Raw genomic sequence first — 20705 nt, 5'->3', positions numbered from 1 at the left:
ACTGTTCCATATCTTTAAAGTTTAAAAAAAAATTAAAATGAAAGACTGTGATCTCCAAATAACACAGTGGACACTCAAAAGACAGTGGACAAAGACAGCCAGAGTATGTTTAGGAGATAAAGGAGTCGGTGTTGACAACTAGTAGGAGTAGGGCTGGTGAATTGAAAAATAATTTAGTACCGTATTTGACGGCATAAGATTGCCTCAAAAGCCACCCCGGGTCCTATATGCAAAGGTGACAATTTGATGCCGCCATTTTGAAAGAAGGCAGCAGGAGGAAAGCACTCAAACTACTCACCTGTCCTTTCTAGAGTTGCTGCTGCTCATTTAACCCCAGCTCTCCCCCTCATTCCCATCCATAAGCTCTCCCTCTCCCTCCTGACACTCATTCTCTCCCACAGTACTTTGAGGGGAGTGCTGGGTGTTGATGATCAGGCTTTGTTCGACGAGCCTGATCATCGAGGCCCAGCACTCCCCTTAAAGTACTGTGGGAGGGAGCGAGCGAGCGACGGGACCCCCCAAGCAAATGAGGTAAACACACTAAAATAAATTTTTCCTGAAATCTCTCACTAAAAATTGGAGGGGGGGGGGGGGGGGGTCCCTGAATGCCAATGGATCCTATATCCTGTCAAATACAGTAACTTTAGTGAGGTAGAGACAAACAAGGACTGCAGGTGCTGGAACCTTGAGCAAACAAAGAGAAGCTGGAGAAACTCAGCAGGTCATGCAGCACCTGTAGAGATAAATGATCAGGCAATGTTTCAGGTGAGGACCCGGACCCTTTTTTTGAGACTTTAATAAGAATGTTCTGTAAATTTCTGGTCAACTTCAATTGTGAAGTCTCTTAATCCATTATTTCATATCAATGTTTCTGAAATATTTATGGCTCTGTATACGCACCTTCTGATACATAAACTTGACGGCAAGTAAGCCCTGTATCCATCGGTAATGTAAGGATTGCCTTTTAAAAACATTGGGATTTCTTCATAGTTGTAAAGGCGAATTCCAATTTGTGAAAAGACTGGCCAGTAGTTGTATCCACCGAGTTCAACTCGATGTAAACTCTTTAGGATATTGTGAGTCATCTTGTGTTGACAATCTAAATCTAAGAAAGAAATTCAGGTTATTTTTAGTGGAATAATTTCAAATCCAACCAGACTAATCTCCAAGCTCAAACTGAAGCAACAAAACATTGGGCTTGGACTAGTCAGCATCTGTGGAGCGAGAAATAGAGTTAACATTTCAGAGTGATGAACTTTCATCAGAGCTCAAAAGGTGAGAAACCAAGCTTGTCTAATGTTGCACAGGGACCAGTGGAGAACGAAAGGCAGTATCTGATCAAGGAGGGACCAAGAACATACAGAGAGCCTGAGGAATACTCACTAATCATAGCTGTTCTCTCTCTAGTGGAAGACGAGGAGTAATCAGAAGGTAAAATACTTGCTAGAACTGTGAGATGCAAAATACAGCAAGCACTGAAAATCTGTAAACTTTCAAACAAAGATAAATGCTCACAGAACACGAAGCATTTGTAGAATGATACAAACTTCATTGAACGCGGTGGGTGGATAACCTTACATCAAATATGCCCTGTTCTGGCTCAAAAAAGGAAAGCCTGGTTACCTGAATTTTTTTTTAAACTCAAAAGAGTTTTGAGGGCTGCAACATGTCCTGATGGAAGAGGACATCCCATTCCTTGAGCTTGCACCTTGGCTCAACCACAACTGTTAAAACACTTTCAGAAAACTGGCCCCACCTTCCATCCAGGTACTTTGCAACCATGGGTGCTCAACATGGAATTAAATGATGTCAGATTGCCAGTCTTTCCTGCTTGAGTCACAGTTCGGTGAAAGGTAATTCTCTGCTTTTCTCTTCCCAGGAGTCACCTAAGCTGCTAAAATATTTCCAGTGTTCCCTTGTTTCCAGCAACCATTGGATTCTGCATTGCACAGTCCCAGCCCATTTTGTATCCCCATTCATCTCTTTCTTTGTGTGTCCACTGTGCAGAGAAGCCATGATTAACTAGCATTCAGCACCATTTCTTAGATGGCACCTACAGCATTTGTACCACCTGCATAATCTTGGTCTCTCAAGGTAAAGGTTCCATTATTGTCATGTAATACTAATGTCATGTAATACTACATATAGAATGTAACGTACATGAAATTCTTTAACTTTTGTCTACCGTAGGCAGACAGAGTCGCCACTTTGTCCAGCACCCCTCACAGAAACCTACAGCACCTGGCATTCCTAGGCGGTCTCCCCTCCAAGTACTGGCCAGTCCTAAGCTTGTTTAGCGTCCGAGATGAGAAGTATTCAGGCTACTTGAACAAGAAAGTCTGCAGGCGTTGACTTCAATTTACAAACGTGTTGGAGAAACTAGCAGTGCCAGTGACTAGCGTTCAAATCCGGTGCCATCTGCAAGGAGTTTGTACGTTCTCCCAGGGTCTGTGTTAGTTTCCTCCAGTTTCCTCCCACCCTTCAAAATGTACAAGGGCTGTAGGCTAATGGGGTTATTTGGGCGGCATGGGCTCATGGACTGGAAGGGCCTGTTACTGTACTGCATGTATAAATTTTTTTTTTTAAATAACTTAAAAGATCATTGAGCATCCATAGGAAGTAAAAGGTAACCAACATTTCAGATCTTCCATGATCTGCTGAGTTTCTCCAGCTCATTTGTGCATGGCAATCTTGGTAGCTACCCTAACATGGTGAGGTCCTTTCTATCTCTCCTCCAATTTAAAGCACATTTACTTTTCTCGGTTTACCAGTTCTGATGAAATGCCATTGATCTGGAGAGCTCATCTCTTTCTACAGATCCTGCCTTACCTACTGACTGTCTCCAGCATTTACTGTTTTCATTTCAGTTCCAGAAATTACATGCTCCTGCATTTTGAGACTTGTCATCACTGTATGTTCATTGAACATCAAAGCATAATGAAAGGATCCAAAACAGTGTGATTAGAATGTTCCATTATTTTTTTTTATTGAAACGCTTGACTATTCCCCAATCTCTAGCATGAGCTTGTGACCTGGGTCAAGTAGTCAACCTCAGTGTTAATATATAATTCATAAAGCTCGAGCCAGATCCTGTTCATATTTTGAATTGCAATTAACCTCCCAGCTACTTGAGTTACATTAACCATTTGAATTCTAGTAATACTGGTCTCGTCCACAAATGTGATACTAATTTTTTCTTGATGCAATGTATAATCCCTTAAAACCTAAACCTCAGATGCATAATTCTGTGTTTCATTTGCAAATCAAGGACTTCTGTCACCTATTGAATGTATAGACCCGATTTCAAGTCAAGTCAACTTTATCGGTCATATCATGCTCGCACGGTAGGACAAGATAGCATTTCTCCAGGGCCATGGAGCATAATTACATCGATAGAAGTTAGGAAAGCAGTTAGCACATTAAGGTGCTGGGTACTAAGACATATTCTTTCTTCTTTGGCTTGGCTTCGCGGACGAAAATGTATGGAGGGGGTAAAAGTCCACGTCAGCTGCAGGCTCGTTTGTGGCTGACAAGTCCGATGTGGGACAGGCAGACACGGTTGCAGCGGCTGCAGGGGAAAATTGGTTGGTTGGGGTTGGGTGTTGGGTTTTTCCTCCTTTGCCTTTTGTCAGTGAGGTGGGCTCTGCGGTCTTCTTCAAAGGAGGTTGCTGCCCGCCAAACTGTGAGGCGCCAAGATGCACGGTTTGAGGCGTTATCAGCCCACTGGCGGTGGTCAATGTGGCAGGCACCAAGAGATTTCTTTAGGCAGTCCTTGTACCTCTTCTTTGGTGCACCTCTGTCACGGTGGCCAGTGGAGAGCTCGCCATATAACACGATCTTGGGAAGGCGATGGTCCTCCATTCTGGAGACGTGACCCATCCAGCGCAGCTGGATCTTCAGCAGCGTGGACTTGATGCTGTCGACCTCTGCCATCTCGAGTACTTCGACGTTAGGGATGAAAGCGCTCCAATGGATGTTGAGGATGGAGCGGAGACAACGCTGGTGGAAGCGTTCTAGGAGCCGTAGGTGGTGCCGGTAGAGGACCCATGATTCGGAGCCGAACAGGAGTGTGGGTATGACAACGGCTCTGTATACACTTATCTTTGTGAGGTTTTTCAGTTGGTTGTTTTTCCAGACTCTTTTGTGTAGTCTTCCAAAGGCGCTATTTGCCTTGGCGAGTGTGTTGTCTATCTCATTGTCGATCCTTGCATCTGATGAAATGGTGCAGCCGAGATAGGTAAACTGGTTGACCGTTTTGAGTTTTGTGTGCCCGATGGAGATGTGGGGGGGCTGGTAGTCATGGTGGGGAGCTGGCTGATGGAGGACCTCAGTTTTCTTCAGGTTGACTTCCAGGCCAAACATTTTGGCAGTTTCCGCAAAGCAGGACGTCAAGCGCTGAAGAGCTGGCTCTGAATGGGCAACTAAAGCGGCATCGTCTGCAAAGAGTAGTTCACATATACACTGAAAGTAAATGGCGCACTATACATATCTGTACTGGGAGTTCAAGAGCTTGATGGCTTGGGAGAAAAAGCTGTTTCCCACTCTGGACGCAAGGGCCTGAGTGCTGCAGTACCTCCTGCCAGATGGCAGAAGGGAGAACAGTTTTCATGTGGGATGTGTGGAGTCTTTCACAATGTTTATTGCTTTCTACCTGCATCGAGTTTAGTAGATGTCCTCCATGCTATGAAGACGTCCCCCAATGGTCTTTTCCGTTGACCTCACTACCTCTGCAGGGTCTTGCGGTCCGAGGTGGTACAGCTTCCAAATCAGGCAGTGATACAGTTGCATAGGATGCTCTCAATACATCCTCTGTGGAACATAGTGAGGATGGAGGGTGGGAGATAAACTTTCCACGCAGGAAGTAGAGGCGCTGCTGGGCTTTCTTGGCGATGGAGCTGAGGTTAAGGGACCAGGTGAGATTCTTCGCCAGGTGCACACCGAGGAACTTGATACTCTTAGAGGTCTAAGACACATTTATGCCAATTAGAAAAATAGATGTGGTGGACTTCAGACTTCCTGAGGGTAGCAGTGAGAAGAGGTTGTGACCAGGGTGATGGATTGAGCGTCTCACATTAATGTCTTCAATGGTCGGAATCACTGAGTAAAGGCAGCGATTCCAAAGATGTTCAGAGTGAATTGATCACAAAGGGATATTTGGGCAGCATGGGCTGGAAGGGACAGTTATCATATGCTGCACCTCTACATTTTTTAAAAATATATATATTTTAGGGTTGCAAATGAAGATTGGGGAATATTTGATGGTAACCTTTGGTTTGTTGGGTTTCACTGTGCACGTGCACTCCAGCCGATTTCACCTTGTAATAGTGGCAAACACCAACAGTTCCATTATTAATGCAATAGGACAAGCTGAATGCGGTTTGTGGCCCGTGATTCCAGCTAGAAACAACCAGGTCATCCAATTAATTTCTTTCAGCACCTTAATTCATTAGCTGATTCACAGTTTTTTCTCCCAAAATTAAAAAGTCCCCAACTGGAATTCTTTCTCATCCAATTACTCACATACTGAGATTAGGTAGAAAATCATTATCTGATAGGTTTCCCGTTCCTATACATCAATGGAATCAAACTCAATCATTTCACAATCGTATAATTTCCATTTCTAGTAATCACTGTAACATTCATTGGCACCTCAATATCCTTTCCATAAAACTAACCTAGAATAGTTTATGTAATTCCAAAAGTGACCTCCAACTAAGGTTTGAGAAAAGCTGAATACCAAATTCCAGAGTGGGATCTCTGCAGCAGATGATCTAATACTGCCCAAGGTTGACACCAGAAGTCCATAATTATTTTGTTACCAAACCAGGCAAGTGAGAGCACACTACACCTCATTTAAATCCATTTTAAATATTTATGGATTAATTTCACAGGGAAACTCTTATGAGCACAGAACCATACAAGCTCAAAAGGCTCTTTTTCTCAGTGCTGAAGGATTATCAGTTCACTAAAAGAGAAATGCCAGCTCTTGTTCCGAGTTTCGTACAGTATTTAACTTGAAAATATTTACTATCTATTCCTTATTTTCTTGACTACCTAATTATATTCTTCCTCATCCAACTACTCACATTCTGAGAGTCGGCAGAAATTCATCATCTCATATGCTTCCCACCCCTTCACATTAATGGAATGAGGCTCAACCATTTTCATCCCATTACTCTTTTGACCACTCACAGGTTTTCAGGTCCTGCTCGCCGTTGGAATAACAGCACACCACTTTTCAATTTCTATTTCAAGCACAGAGGTAAAAACGTTTGACCTTTGTCTGAATGAGGGACTTGCATTGGTAAAAAAGTTATATAAATGCACGTTTATCAGTGATACAATCTGATAATTTTAAGATAATCTATTTTCTGACTTTCAAGATTCACAATATTTGAAAACGGTGGTTTCTGGGGCAACAGGACGTGAAATTCTGCTCAAATACAAAATGGCTGGGACTGCTACAGTGTCATTGGAAATTTCTTTCATTAGAAAATGGTAAAAATCACAAGATGAGGATTAGCAAAAATCAGAAAACAGCAACTTCTTTCAGAGCATAAATACCGATTACAACCGTGAAAATGGAAAAAAAAAAATTAAAGCTGGATTCATCTACATTTAGTGACTGTTTCAACATCTAAAATAAGAGAAAGCATCCACCATTCTGCAGTGAAATGAGAAATGTCCTTACCTGTATGCTCTTTTAGCCACGAATATATTTATTACTTTGCTTTAATCTCTGTGAGATTGAAGTTAAAACTGCATTCTTTGGACAAAGTATTCTAGGCTTGGGTTCAATTTTCTGCACTGTACCATATCCAGCAATTCTATTATCTATGCACCAGATTTAACACAAAAAAAAGAGAGCCATTTTATTGCAGCTTCTACATCCCATTAGCCAGAAGAAAAGAAAAGGCAGGACGGGCTTGGAAGAGATCGAGGGCAGAGGAACGGAGTTGCGAGAGGGGTTCAGTTATTCCTGAGAGAGCTCGCAATATTTCCTTTTCCTCTATTAACAACATTTACTAAGAACCTTGCTTAATTAGGGCTCAAGGAATTATGTAAGACCCTTTCTATCCAAGCCGCAGTATCTTTGACCCACTACCATCAAGGAGTTGGTACAGGAGTATTAAAATCAGGCTGGGGGAATAGCTTCTTCCTGCAGGCTGTGAGATTGATGAACAGTATCCTGTAAGCTTTAATATATATATATATATATATATATATATGTGATTCCCCTGTAGTTTGAGCAGTCTGATTTCTCGCCTTTGTTTTTGTACAGGGTGATGATGGTGGCATCACGAAGATCCTGAGGCAGTTTACCTTGGTCCCAACAAAGCTTGAAAAACTCATGCAGTTTGGCATGCAGAGTTTTGCCGCCAGCCTTCCAGACTTCTGGGGGGATTCCATCCATACCTGCTGCTTTGCCACTTTTCAGTTGTTCGATTGCCTTATATGTCTCATCCAGGGTGGGAACCTCATCCAGCTCTAGCCTTAGGGGCTGTTGAGGGAGCTGGAGCAGGGCGGAATCTTGGACTGAGCGGTTGGCACTGAAAAGAGATTGGAAGTGTTCTGACCATCGGTTGAGGATGGAGATCTTGTCGCTGAGGAGGACTTTGCCGTCTGAGCTGCGCAGCGGGCTTTGGACTTGGGGTGAGGGGCCGTACACAGCCTTTAGAGCCTCGTAGAAACCCCTGAGGTCGCCAATGTCCGCGCTGAGCTGTGTTCGTTTGGCGAGGCTAGTCCACCACTCATTTTGGATCTCCCGGAGTTTGCGCTGAAGATGGCTGCATGCGCGACGGAAGGCTTGTTTCTTCTCTGGACAGGACGGCTTTGTAAGGTGAGCCTGGTGGGCAGCTCGCTTCTTTGCCAGCAGCTCAAAGGCGAGAAATCAGACTGCTCAAACTACAGGGGAATCACGTTGCTCTCCATTGCAGGCAAAATCTTCGCTAGGATTCTACTAAATAGAATAATACCTAGTGTCGCCGAGAATATTCTCCCAGAATCACAGTGCGGCTTTCGCGCAAACAGAGGAACCACTGACATGGTCTTTGCCCTCAGACAGCTCCAAGAAAAGTGCAGAGAACAAAACAAAGGACTCTACATCACCTTTGTTGACCTCACCAAATCCTTCGACACCGTGAGCAGGAAAGGGCTTTGGCAAATACTAGAGCGCATCGGATGTCCCCCAAAGTTCCTCAACATGATTATCCAACTGCACGAAAACCAACAAGGTCGGGTCAGATACAGCAATGAGCTCTCTGAACCCTTCTCCATTAACAATGGCGTGAAGCAAGGCTGTGTTCTCGCACCAACCCTCTTTTCAATCTTCTTCAGCATGATGCTGAACCAAGCCATGAAAGACCCCAACAATGAAGACGCTGTTTACATCCGGTACCGCACGGATGGCAGTCTCTTCAATCTGAGGCGCCTGCAAGCTCACACCAAGACACAAGAGAAACTTGTCCGTGAACTACTCTTTGCAGATGATGCCGCTTTAGTTGCCCATTCAGAGCCAGCTCTTCAGCTCTTGACGTCCTGCTTTGCGGAAACTGCCAAAATGTTTGGCCTGGAAGTCAGCCTGAAGAAAACTGAGGTCCTCCATCAGCCAGCTCCCCACCATGACTACCAGCCCCCCCACATCTCCATCGGGCACACAAAACTCAAAACGGTCAACCAGTTTACCTATCTCGGCTGCACCATTTCATCAGATGCAAGGATCGACAATGAGATAGACAACAGACTCGCCAAGGCAAATAGCGCCTTTGGAAGACTACACAAAAGAGTCTGGAAAAACAACCAACTGAAAAACCTCACAAAGATAAGCGTATACAGAGCCGTTGTCATACCCACACTCCTGTTCGGCTCCGAATCATGGGTCCTCTACCGGCACCACCTACGGCTCCTAGAACGCTTCCACCAGCGTTGTCTCCGCTCCATCCTCAACATCCATTGGAGCGCTTACACCCCTAACGTCGAAGTACTCGAGATGGCAGAGGTCGACAGCATCGAGTCCACGCTGCTGAAGATCCAGCTGAGCTGGATGGGTCACGTCTCCAGAATGGAGGACCATCGCCTTCCCAAGATCGTGTTATATGGCGAGCTCTCCACTGGCCACCATGACAGAGGTGCACCAAAGAAAAGGTACAAGGACTGCCTAAAGAAATCTCTTGGTGCCTGCCACATTGACCACCGCCAGTGGGCTGATAACGCCTCAAACCGTGCATCTTGGCGCCTCACAGTTTGGCGGGCAGCAACCTCCTTTGAAGAAGACCGCAGAGCCCACCTCACTGACAAAAGGCAAAGGAGGAAAAACCCAACACCCAACCCCAACCAACCAATTTTCCCTTGCAACCGCTGCAATCGTGTCTGCCTGTCCCGCATCGGACTTGTCAGCCACAAACGAGCCTGCAGCTGACGTGGACTTTTTACCCCCTCCATAAATCTTCGTCCGCGAAGCCAAGCCAAAGAAGAAGATATATAAATATATATATATATAAATATATATATATATATATATAAATATATATATATAATATATGTTAAAATATATATATATATAAATGTATGTATATATATATATATATAAATATATACACACACATATATTATATCTTTATGTAAATATGATTGCGCAAGTATGTGCACCATGGTCTAAGAAAATGCTGTCTCTTTGAGTTGTGTATGTACACTCAGATGATAATAAATTTGAACTTGAAAGGGTGACAATAGAGCAATAGGGACATAGAAAGATACAGACTGTGCTGAACATCAACTACTCACTTTAACATTAATTCTACACTAACATTTTATTTTCCCCATACCCCACTAATGTCTTAACAGATTCTCTTACCTGAACGACGTGAAATGACTCACAAACTTTCCTGCCTCAAACATTATGAATATATGATGCATTACTGCATGGTTTGCATAATTTGTGCTCAGCAACCGTTACAGTTATAAGAATATTTTAAGTTGATATAAACTTTGATAAACATTTTGTATTTAAAACATTTAAACTTTCAATCTCTTGATCTGCAGTCAAATGCTCTACCCCCATTAAACTTTCAATCTCCATATCAACTATACTCTTTTATACAGTACTCAAAACTAGCCATTCTCAATAACCCCCTCAGGACTCGATGCTTATGGATCATCTTCCCTGTGAAGCAGCCAAGTTTAGTTGGTTTCTTCTGTACTTTAAAAAAAAACACATTAAAAAATTCATATTATGAAAGTAAAAAAAAAACCAAAGTTTTGACTTAAACAGGCTGCATCCCCCAGGGGGTCCATATGGGTGGTATTGAGAATGGCTGCTCTAAACTGCAAAATACCCTGCCATCCGAGCTGATTTTTGACATCATAAATCTTAAAGGTAAATTGGTCATTACAACTAGCTACCGCCGAGATCAACGAAAGAACTGTTGCTCTGCAATTGACTCTGCAGGCACAAAAACTCACAAAGAATTAGGACTCAATAATTCAAATGCACTTCCATTGACACATATTCAGTATGTGCCCATCACATTTCAAGTCATACATAATAACAGAACACAATCCTTCAAACCCAAATAAATCCAGTCTTTGTTTTTTTTTAAAACCTGATCTGTAAAGGGCAACGGGGTCAAGTCATGCTAATCCATATAAACTTCCAATGTTCTTACAGGTAATACACAAAAAAAGGTTAGCAGTTCAATAAATGCAAACAATAACATTTAAATGTATTTATCAGCAAACACCATCAATTAGCTGCATTTACTAAAAGGTTTCTCCAACAGGCAGACAAAAAAACACTGCTGACAAAATATTTACGCCACCAATCCTACAGCTATTTCCTGTGTCCTCGCCTCAGAAATTTTTAGCTTCATTGTTAAATGGGTGCTGCTTTCGCAATCCACAGGCTTAAACAATCCTAAAAATAGCTTGAAAGAGTTCATATTATTTCAGTTTCTGGAAATCAACTTTCTACATGCAAGAACACAATGTTACGAATAAATCATTTAATGCTGTACACAAATTTCCCACCCCGCTTGTAAGAGATGGCTGTACAAATTCAATTTCAGTTGGACAGTGCTGCAACAGGCCACTCGGCCTATCAACTCCATACTGGCCATCAAACATCATTTTACACCAACCCCATTTCCATCACTCCTACGGGTTCTTCCCCTCAGGGGGTCACGGAAATGTAGCCAAATAAGCAAAAGAAGCCGCACAGCTTGAGGAAATACAGGCGGCCAGAGGGAGAGAGGACAGCCTACCAGAGGTTAGCATTGAACCCCACAGTCATTGAGACAAGTTGCCCCACCTGCTAGTAGAAAATTTGATTGCCCATTAAGCATAATTTTAGCACTTTAAATTTCACATTCACCCCACCTACCCTAAAGTGCTGAAGATTGAAGGTTGCATTTTCTGTGCTAATAATAGGATAATTTTTTCTATAAAATATAAAGTTGTAAGAAGCTTAAGTTACTACTTACTAAATTAATGCAAAATGCACGAATTCCAGGTTAAAAAAACGTCCAAGTCAGATCACTGTGTTTTTTTTTTAAATACTACTTAAAAAAAGTAACAGCATCCAATTCCCACATTTTGCATAGTGACTTTTCAAAGGCATCAAAATCGCACATGCAGTGAATGAATGTCCAAACTGCCTAGGCTCATGTGCTTTGCGCCGGCAACTGCCTGTCCACGCGGGCGCAGTGGGCGTCGCAGGAGCCGGCCGGCGCACGCGCACCCCAGTGGCCGGTCCCTTTTGCGCGTGCGCGGCCGATGCCGGCTGCCGGAGCACACCCGCTCATCCACTGAGCTTTCCCCAGTTTGGGGCGATCTCACCGCCACCCACTTTCCTTTTTTAAAAAAAAAGAAAATATCTGTCAACAAGCAATGACAAGGCGCAAGATGACTCCTATTTACCCATGTAATTTTGCAGCGTGTCATTCTGCAACGCCAGTCCCGCACTCATCTGCGGGGCAGGAATCAATCATGCCTGGGGGCCTCACAATTTTCCAAGTAGGCTCCGGTCTGCCTGTGCAATATTCTTCAATTTTAAAAGCCCTCCCCCTCAAGGTTTTAATTAGACATTTTAAACGCTGAAAAATGCATTGAGCAGCAAGTTTATTTTTACGGGTTTCAGTATTTTGCACAGGCGGGGAATCGGGCACCTGCATGAGCAGGGACTTTTGCTTCAGCCGGATGATGGCGGCGTTGGGCGGAGGGACGCTGCGTCTGTTGCTTGGCGATGGCGGCTGGCGAGCAGGTGCGGAGCCGCCCCCGGTATTGGCCGTGTTCGTTTTGATTCTGTTTCCTCAGCTGGTCTCCGATCCGCGACGGCTCGCCAGAACGATGCGCCTCTCGGTGAATGGGATCGGAGCCTCGGCACTGACTTTTTATGTCCCCTCCCTCCCTCTCCTTTCTCTGTGTCCCCCCCCCCCCGTCCCCCCTCAACTCTGCGGGAGTGTCGCCCCTCAACTCACCGGGGTGTGTGTTCTTCCCCCCCCCCTCTCCGGGGTGTGTGTTCTCTTTCCCCCCCCCCCCCTCCGGGGTGTGTGTTCTCTTTCCCCCCCCCCCCCTCCGGGGTGTGTTTGTTTTACTTCCCCCCCCCCCCTCTCCGGGGTGTGTGTTCTCCCCCCCCCCCTCCGGGGTGTGTGTTCTCCCCCCCCCCCTCTCCGGGGTGTGTGTTCTCCCCCTCCCCTATCCGGGGTGTGTGTTCTCTTTCCCTCCCCCCCCCCTCGCCGGGGTGTGTGTTCTCTTTCCCTCCCCCCCCCCTCTCCGGGGTGTGTGTTCTCTTCCCTCCCCCCCCTCTCCGGGGTGTGTGTTCTCTTTCCCCCACCCCCTCCGGGGTGTGTGTTCTTTCCCCCCCACACTCTCCGGGGTGTGTTGTTCTTTCCCCCCCCCCACTCTCCGGGGTGTGTGTTCTCCCCCCCACTCTCCGGGGTGTGTGTTCTCCCCCCCCTCTCCGGGGTGTGTGTTCTCCCCCCCCTCTCCTGGGGTGTGTGTTCTCTTTCCCTCCCCCCCCCCTCTCCGGGGTGTGTGTTCTCTTTCTCCCCCCCCCCCCCCTTTCCGGGGTGTGTGTTCTTTTCCCCCACCCCCACTCTCCGGGGTGTGTGTTCTCTTCCCCCCCCCCTCCGGGGTGTGTGTTCTCCCCCCCCCCCTCTCCGGGGTGTGTGTTCTCCTCCCCCCCTCTCCGGAGTGTGTGTTCTCCCCCCCCCCCTCTCCGGGGTGTGTGTTCTCCCCCCCCCCCTCTCCGGGGTGTGTGTTCTCCCCCTCCCCTATCCGGGGTGTGTGTTCTCCCCCCCCCCCTCTCCGGGGTGTGTGTTCTCTTTCCCTCCCCCCCCCCCTCTCCGGGGTGTGTGTTCTCTTTCCCTCCCCCCCCCCCCTCTCCGGGGTGTGTGTTCTCTTTCCCTCCCCCCCTCTCCCGGGGTGTGTGTTCTCTTTCCCCCCCTCTCCGGGGTGTGTGTTCTCTTTCCCCCCCCCTCCGGGGTGTGTGTCTTTCCCCCCCCCCACTCTCCGGGGTGTGTGTTCTTTCCCCCCCCCCACTCTCCGGGGTGTGTGTTCTCCCCCCCACTCTCCGGGGTGTGTGTTCTCCCCCCCCCTCTCCGGGGTGTGTGTTCTCCCCCCCCCCTCTCCGGGGTGTGTGTTCTCCCCCCCCTCTCCGGGGGTGTGTGTTCTCCCCCCCCCCCCTCCTCCGGGCCCCCCCCCCTCTCCGGGCCCCCCCCCTCTCCGGGCCCCCCCCCTCTCCGGGCCCCCCCCTCTCCGGGCCCCCCCCTCTCCGGGCCCCCCCCCTCTCCGGGCCCCCCCCCTCTCCGGCCCCCCCCTCTCCGGCCCCCCCCTCTCCGGCCCCCCCCCTCTCCGGCCCCCCCCCTCTCCGGCCCCCCCCCTCTCCGGCCCCCCCCCCTCTCCGGCCCCCCCCCTCTCCGGCCCCCCCCCTCTCCGGCCCCCCCCTCTCCGGCCCCCCCCCCTCTCCGGCCCCCCCCCCCTCTCCGGGCCATGTGTTTTTCCCCCTCCCGACCCCCCTCTCCGGGTACATGGTAGTGTGGAGAAGAACTGGAGTGATTGGCCAATGAGAGTGAAGGTGCTCAACGAAGCAATCTCCAGCCTGTGCTCCATTGGGGAGACTGTCCGCACCAGTGACAGGGATCTCCCCAGTGGCCAATCACTTTAGTCCTTCTCCCCACTACCATGCTCACATGTCTGTCCATGGCTTCATGTATTGTCAAACCAAGTCTGGGCACTCTCCAGCCTAATGGTCTTAACGTTGACATCTTCAGTTTCTGCTAATCTGCTCTCCTTCCCACTCCCTTTCCCTCTGTATTCTTTTCCTCTCTATTCCCCTAGCCATCCCTAATGCCCCGCATGCTGCTGTGCCATATCTCCTTCCTCTGTCTATTACCTTCTGTCTTGGGGACTGTGCTCCTACCACCCTACCTCCCTTATCTTTTTGCCTGCTTTCATTTTTCCATACTTTGCTGAAGGACTCAAAATGTGTGTATATTTTGACCTGCTAAGTTTCTCCAGCATTGTCTTTTTATTGATCCCAAAAGCAAGCTATTCTGGATGAATTTTCAGTTGTGGGTTTTGTTATTAAAGCCTTTTATCTACTAAATACATAAAAGTGCTGGAACCTTGATGAAGGGCTCAGGACAAAAAACTCAGGAAGTCAAACTGTTCTTTATATAGCAAAGATAAAGATACTTAGCCCTTCATCATGGTATGTACAAAATGTTGGTAGTTGCCTTTGGGAGATCTCCTAGTCCTTAACCATTTTGATTTACTCCCATGCTGACATTATCTGTCCAAGGCCACCCATAAATTGAAGAATCAACAGCAAACATTCCATCTGGGCACTCTTCATCCAGATGACATTTACATAGACTCTATTTTCTGCTTGCCTACTCCCCAGTCTCTCTCTTTTCCCCATCCCTCTGTCACCTTTCTTCCAGTTCTCCAACCCCTGCTCCCTCCATTCACAGAGCCATTTCCCCTCCCTCTGCTCCTTTATCCACCTCCTGCCTGAGGGACTTTGCTCCTTCCCAACCCCCCCCCAACCCCCCCCTCTCCGGGCCCCCCCCTCTCCTGGCCCCCCCCTCTCCTGGCCCCCCCCTCTCCTGGCCCCCCCCCCCTCTCCTGGCCCCCCCCCTCTCCTGGCCCCCCCCTCTCCTGGCCCCCCCCCTCTCCGGGCCCCCCCCCTCTCCGGGCCCCCCCCTCTCCGGGCCCCCACCTCTCCGGGCCCCCCCTCTCCGGGCCCCCCCCCCTCTCCGGGCCCCCCCCCCTCTCCGGGCCCCCCCCTCTCCGGGCCCCCCCCTCTCCGGGCCCCCCCCCTCTCCGGGCCACCCCCCTCTCCCGGGCCCCCCCCCTCTCCGGGCCCCCCCCCTCTCCGGGCCCCCCCCCTCTCCGGGCCCCCCCCCTCTCCGGGCCCACCCCTCTCCGGGCCCCCCCCTCTCCGGGCCCCCCCCTCTCCGGGCCCCCCCCTCTCCGGGCCCCCCCCTCTCCGGGCCCCCCCCTCTCCGAGCCCCCCCCCTCTCCGGGCCCCCCCCTCTCCGGGCCCCCCCCTCTCCGGGCCCCCCCCTCTCCGGGCCCCCCCCCCTCTCCGGGCCCCCCCCCTCTCCGGGGCCCCCCCTCTCCGGGCCCCTCTCCGGCCCCCCCCTCTCCGGGCCCCCCCTCTCCGGGCCCCCCCTCTCCGGGCCCCCCCCTCTCCGGGGCCCCCCCTCTCCGGGCCCCCCCTCTCCGGGCCCTCCCCGGGCCCCCCCCTCCCCGGGCCCCCCCCTCCCCGGCCCCCCCCTCCCCGGGCCCCCCCCTCCCCGGGCCCCCCCCCCTCCCCGGGGCCCCCCCCTCCCCGGGCCCCCCCCTCCCCGGGCCCCCCCCTCCCCGGGCCCCCCCTCCCCGGGCCCCCCCCTCCCCGGGCCCCCCCCTCCCCGGGCCCCCCCCTCCCCGGGCCCCCCCCCTCCCCGGGCCCCCCCCTCCCCGGGCCCCCCCCTCCCCGGGCCCCCCCCTCCCCGGGCCCCCCCTCCCCGGGCCCCCCCTCCCCGGGCCCCCCCTCCTCCCGGGCCCCCCCTCCCCGGCCCCCCCCCTCCCCCGGGCCCCCCCCCTCCCCGGCCCCCCCCCTCCCCGGGCCCCCCCCCTCCCCGGGCCCCCCCCCTCCCCGGGCCCCCCCCCCCCCCTCCCCGGGCCCCCCCCCCTCCCCGGGGCCCCCCCCTCCCCGGGCCCCCCCCTCCCCGGGCCCCCCCCTCCCCGGGCCCCCCCCTCCCGGGCCCCCCCCTCCCCGGGCCCCCCCCCTCCCCGGGCCCCCCCCTCCCCGGGCCCCCCCCCTCCCCGGGCCCCCCCCCTCCCCGGGCCCCCCCCTCCCCGGGCCCTCCCCCCTCCCCGGGCCCCCCCCCTCCCCGGGCCCCCCCCTCCCCGGGCCCCCCCCTCCCCCGGGCCCCCCCCCTCCCCGGGCCCCCCCCTCCCCGGGCCCCCCCCCTCCCCGGGGCCCCCCCCCTCCCCGGGCCCCCCCCTCCCCGGGCCCCCCCCTCCCCGGGCCCCCCCCTCCCCGGGCCCCCCCCCTCCCCGGGCCCCCCCCTCCCCGGGCCCCCCCCTCCCCGGGCCCCCCCTCCCCGGGCCCCCCCTCCCCGGGCCCCCCCCTCCCCGGGCCCCCCCCTCCCCGGGCCCCCCCCCTCCCCGGGCCCCCCCCCTCCCCGGGCCCCCCCCTCCCCCGGGCCCCCCCTCCCCGGGCCCCCCCCTCCCCGGGCCCCCCCCCTCCCCGGGCCCCCCCCTCCCGGGCCCCCCCCTCCCCGGGCCCCCCCCTCCCCGGGCCCCCCCCCTCCCCGGGCCCCCCCCCCTCCCCGGGCCCCCCCCCTCCCCGGGCCCCCCCCCCTCCCCGGGCCCCCCCCTCCCCGGGCCCCCCCCTCCCCGGGCCCCCCCCTCCCCGGGCCCCCCCCCTCCCCGGGCCCCCCCCTCCCCGGGCCCCCCCCTCCCCGGGCCCCCCCCCTCCCCGGGCCCCCCCCTCCCCGGGCCCCCCCCCTCCCCGGGCCCCCCCCTCCCCCGGGCCCCCCCCTCCCCGGGCCCCCCCCCTCCCCCGGGCCCCCCCCTCCCCGGGCCCCCCCCCTCCCCGGGCCCCCCCCCCTCCCCGGGCCCCCCCCTCCCCGGGCCCCCCCCCTCCCCGGGCCCCCCCCCTCCCCCGGGCCCCCCCCTCCCCGGGCCCCCCCCCTCCCCGGGCCCCCCCCCCCTCCCCGGGCCCCCCCCTCCCCGGGCCCCCCCCTCCCCGGGCCCCCCCCTCCCCGGGCCCCCCCCCCTCCCCGGGCCCCCCCCTCCCCGGGCCCCCCCCTCCCCGGGCCCCCCCCTCCCCGGGCCCCCCCCTCCCCGGGCCCCCCCCTCCCCGGGCCTGCTGAGTTTCTCCTGCATTGTGTTTTTCACTTCAATCTCAGTGACTGCAGACTCGTGCATTTTACATCTGTTATCTTTGAATGCTGGGGGACCTACTGAGTATCTCCAGCACTTTTGTGTATTTAACTACAATCACAGTTCTGTAGACTTTCTTGTTTTACTTTATTAGCCACTCATTGTTTTGAGAATGTTGCTCATATGAAAGAGTGATCTATTGATCTAGTCACAGGATACCACAGATGCTGGTATCATGGGCTCAAGCCAACTGTGGGTGCACGTATGTTTGTAATATATATAAAATATATATGTGTGTATGAGTTCCTCCTGCATTTCTGTGTATTTTTACTTAATCACAGTGTCTGTAGTCTTTTGTGTTTCACTCCACAAACCAAACTACCAAATCTTGACCTGAAACGTTGACAGCGTTCCTATCCATGGATTCTGCCCGATCCACTGAGTTCCCACCACCACCCCCTGTGGCTTCCCTTCCCCACCCCCCCCCCCCCAACCCATAATGTCTGTTTGCTGGAGGAACTCTGGCATATCAATGCAGGGTCTCAACCAGAACCTTGACGATCACTTTACCTTCACAGATGCTGCTTGACTCTCCCAGTTCCTAAGGCAATTTGTTTTGTGCTGTCTATTGTTTTTGTTTTAAATAAAGGCGCACCTGATTTTTTTTTTCCACCATCTTCTGTAATCTGAACCTTAGACCGTACATCTTTTCTCGCCATGATGCAGACCTATTTTCAGAAGTTTTGCAGACCTGAAACATTTGCACAGATTCTTTTGTACCTATTGAGCATTCCCAATATGTTTGCTGCTTGTGAACAACTCCTAATTATTGACTCTTTGTTGTGTAATGCCAGTATTATAATGTGTTGACCCCATTAATAACAGTAATTCTATTCATTGACTTTATTTGGTTTGCTTATTCTGTTCAATTGTGCACATGCTTCTATATGAGAAATTGGCAAAATATCTGTGTAGAAGCTGCAGCGTGGTAGGCAAGTTAAGCTTAAACAAAAACTTGCCGTACTGGTTATTTCTGTGAGATTTTTATATTGGTATATGCCTTCTTATTTGAGATACTTTTGAGTGTCCAAAGTTTGCTGCATTTTAATGCATAAATACCAAAATTTTATCCATGCTGGCATTAAGTGACACATGAAGTCATTTCAATTTATATATTTGGATAAAGTCATCTTTGATTTGAAAATCACATTCTATTAACTATTTATTCTTTCTTAATTGGTGTCAAATTGTAAAAATAAAATCTTGTTCACTAATGTCTGTAGGAAAGGAAACCTTGCCTGTTCTTTTATGATTTTGCGCCCCCTGTTCAAGTCCACCAGGCCACTCAGTTCAGAATAATTAGAGATGCATGGCAAGTGATGGCCTTCTCAATGAAACCCAGCTCATCAGATGAGGTGAGATGGGAGTGTTGCTGAAGTGCATGACAGTTTAATGCAGTAAAATGTACTGTACCTTTTGAACCTTTGTTTATAGAAAGTCATGCACAGACTCGCTGCAGGTCTTTAAATTTTAGCCTTGCAGGGTTAAAATTATTAGGCTGTTTCTTTTTCTAGCCCATCCAATACCTAATAACCTAATAAATGTTATTTGATCAGAAGAGAAAACCAAATTAAAAAAGCCAAAGTCTCATAACGTTAGTAAAACACGAAAGTCTGCAGACACCAGGATTGAAGTAAAAACACAAGGCTGGAGAAACTTTGCAGGTACTTTATATAGCAAAAATAAAGATACATAACCAGCATTTCAGGCTTGACCAGCAAACAATGGGAGGGGGGGATGGCTCTGAAGAGAGAAGGATGTGGAGCACTGGAGGAAAAAAGACCGAGGGATGGGGAAGAGAGGGAGAACGGGGGAGTAGGGTAGCAGAAACTGAAGAAGTCAATGTTAATGCCATATGGTTGGGGAGTGCCCAGATGAAAAATTAGGTGTTGCTCTTCCAATTTATGGATGGTTTTGGTTTGACGTGGACAAACATCAGCACAGGAGTGGGGTGCAGAATTGAAATGGTTGGACACTGGTAGATCCCTTTCAATAATGCAAACAGAGTAAAGGTGATTTCCCAGTCTGTGTCCAGTCTCTGATGAAAGCACAACTCTTAAAATTGGCCAGACTCTTAACATTCTTACCTTTACCTCCTCCCTGGTCTTCTCTGTTATCATCACAATGTATTTTTATGCTTGAGTTCTCATGTAATCGTCTATAAAAAGCAGTTTGGAGAGAAAGTATTTTGACATTATAATTCTAATGTGAAAGTAAACTGTCATAAACAATTTCATTTTCTTTGTTTTAAAATTTAGCTTAATCTTCAGAAGTAATCTGAGATATGTTCATTATGCCTTGAATTCAACTTCAAGATCCATAGCGAGACCAATGCTTCTGATTCCACCTGGAGCTAACTTTGCCACTGGTATGTTGGTTGTACTCTCTTTGAATTACTTTTTGTCACACATGAGGAAGTCAGTCATGGTCTATTCTTGATACAATGCTGTGAATTTCTGTTGAACTGTGACTTAATCTGTAAAATTTGCAAAGTAATATTGATATACTGGTAAATTTGTACTCCATATCAGAGCTGCAAGGCAACAAAATGTAGCCTCTGTTCTTTTTTTTTCTAAGAACTGCTGAGGAATGCACAAACCAAATGCAGACATGTTTTTGGCATCTCTGAACTTCTTAAATCTCCCCTTCTTAAATCAATGCTTCACTTTTAATTTCAGGCAGATTCTTGTACTTATTATTTCCATAAATTCAAAGCATATTCATCTCTTTTCAGGGAAGAAATTTGCTCCCTATGTTAAATCAGATGGGTTGAAATAGAAAGCACTGTTTGATAATAATCTGCAAATGTCAAAAATGCAATAAAAATTCAAATTTAGGAAGTCCATCAGCATAAACATTCTGTAAAACTGTAAATGGAAGGAAGAATACATTTCATCTAGAAGTGGGACTGTGAATTACTCTTCCATCTACAATAAAACCCCTATTCAGGCAACCGCAAAAAAAATCGTAGAAAATAAATAGGTAAAGGTAAACAGGCGGCATGGTTGGTATAGTGGTTAGCACAGCGCCTTTGCAGCGTCAGAGATCGGGACCGGGGTTCAAATCCCATGCTGTCTGTAAGGAGTTTGTATGTTCTCCCCATGTCTGTGTGGGTTTTCCCCAGGGGCTCCGGTTTCCTCCCACCCTTCCAAATGTACTGGGGCTTGTAGGTCAATTGGGTGTGATTGGGTGGCATGGGCTCTGGGCCAAAAGGGCCTGTTACTGTGCTGTATGTCTTGATTTCTTTTTCAATGTAAAAAAAGTTTTATATT

At 50.5% G+C, this 20705-nt stretch overlaps 2 protein-coding genes across 12 annotated transcripts in view; one reads left to right on the top strand and one right to left on the bottom strand.

The window, feature by feature from the left end:
- Window positions 1-11992, bottom strand: part of LOC138736332 (progestin and adipoQ receptor family member 3-like) — a 40794-nt gene extending 28802 nt beyond the window's left edge. For 6 of the 8 annotated variants that reach the window (XR_011340234.1, XM_069885668.1, XM_069885670.1 and 3 more), the window contains exons 1-2: window positions 11914-11992; window positions 901-1105 (exon numbers count right to left, since the gene is read on the bottom strand). Coding sequence is in view for 7 of the 8 variants with exons in the window: in XM_069885668.1 (XP_069741769.1) it covers window positions 901-1105; window positions 11914-11962 (254 nt within the window). In the remaining variant the exon portion in view is untranslated. Of the gene's footprint in view, window positions 1-900; window positions 1106-10826; window positions 10895-11477; window positions 11874-11913 lie in introns of those variants that run through there. The other 2 variants (XM_069885666.1, XM_069885667.1) reach the window with 2 other exon arrangements.
- Window positions 11993-12149: 157 nt separating this feature from the next.
- Window positions 12150-20705, top strand: part of LOC138736333 (NFU1 iron-sulfur cluster scaffold homolog, mitochondrial-like) — a 39100-nt gene continuing 30544 nt past the window's right edge. Inside the window, exons 1-3 of one of the 4 annotated variants that reach the window (XM_069885673.1) lie at window positions 12187-12256; window positions 18657-18788; window positions 19692-19801. In XM_069885673.1, coding sequence (XP_069741774.1) covers window positions 18784-18788; window positions 19692-19801 — 115 coding nt within the window. In that variant the 5' untranslated portion in view covers window positions 12187-12256; window positions 18657-18783. Of the gene's footprint in view, window positions 12274-12333; window positions 12355-18656; window positions 18789-19691; window positions 19802-20705 lie in introns of those variants that run through there. The other 3 variants (XM_069885675.1, XM_069885672.1, XM_069885674.1) reach the window with 3 other exon arrangements.

Source organism: Narcine bancroftii, chromosome 6, assembly GCF_036971445.1.
Source record: "Narcine bancroftii isolate sNarBan1 chromosome 6, sNarBan1.hap1, whole genome shotgun sequence".
Lineage (NCBI taxonomy): Eukaryota > Metazoa > Chordata > Chondrichthyes > Torpediniformes > Narcinidae > Narcine > Narcine bancroftii.
This window is presented reverse-complemented; position numbering and strand designations above follow the sequence as displayed.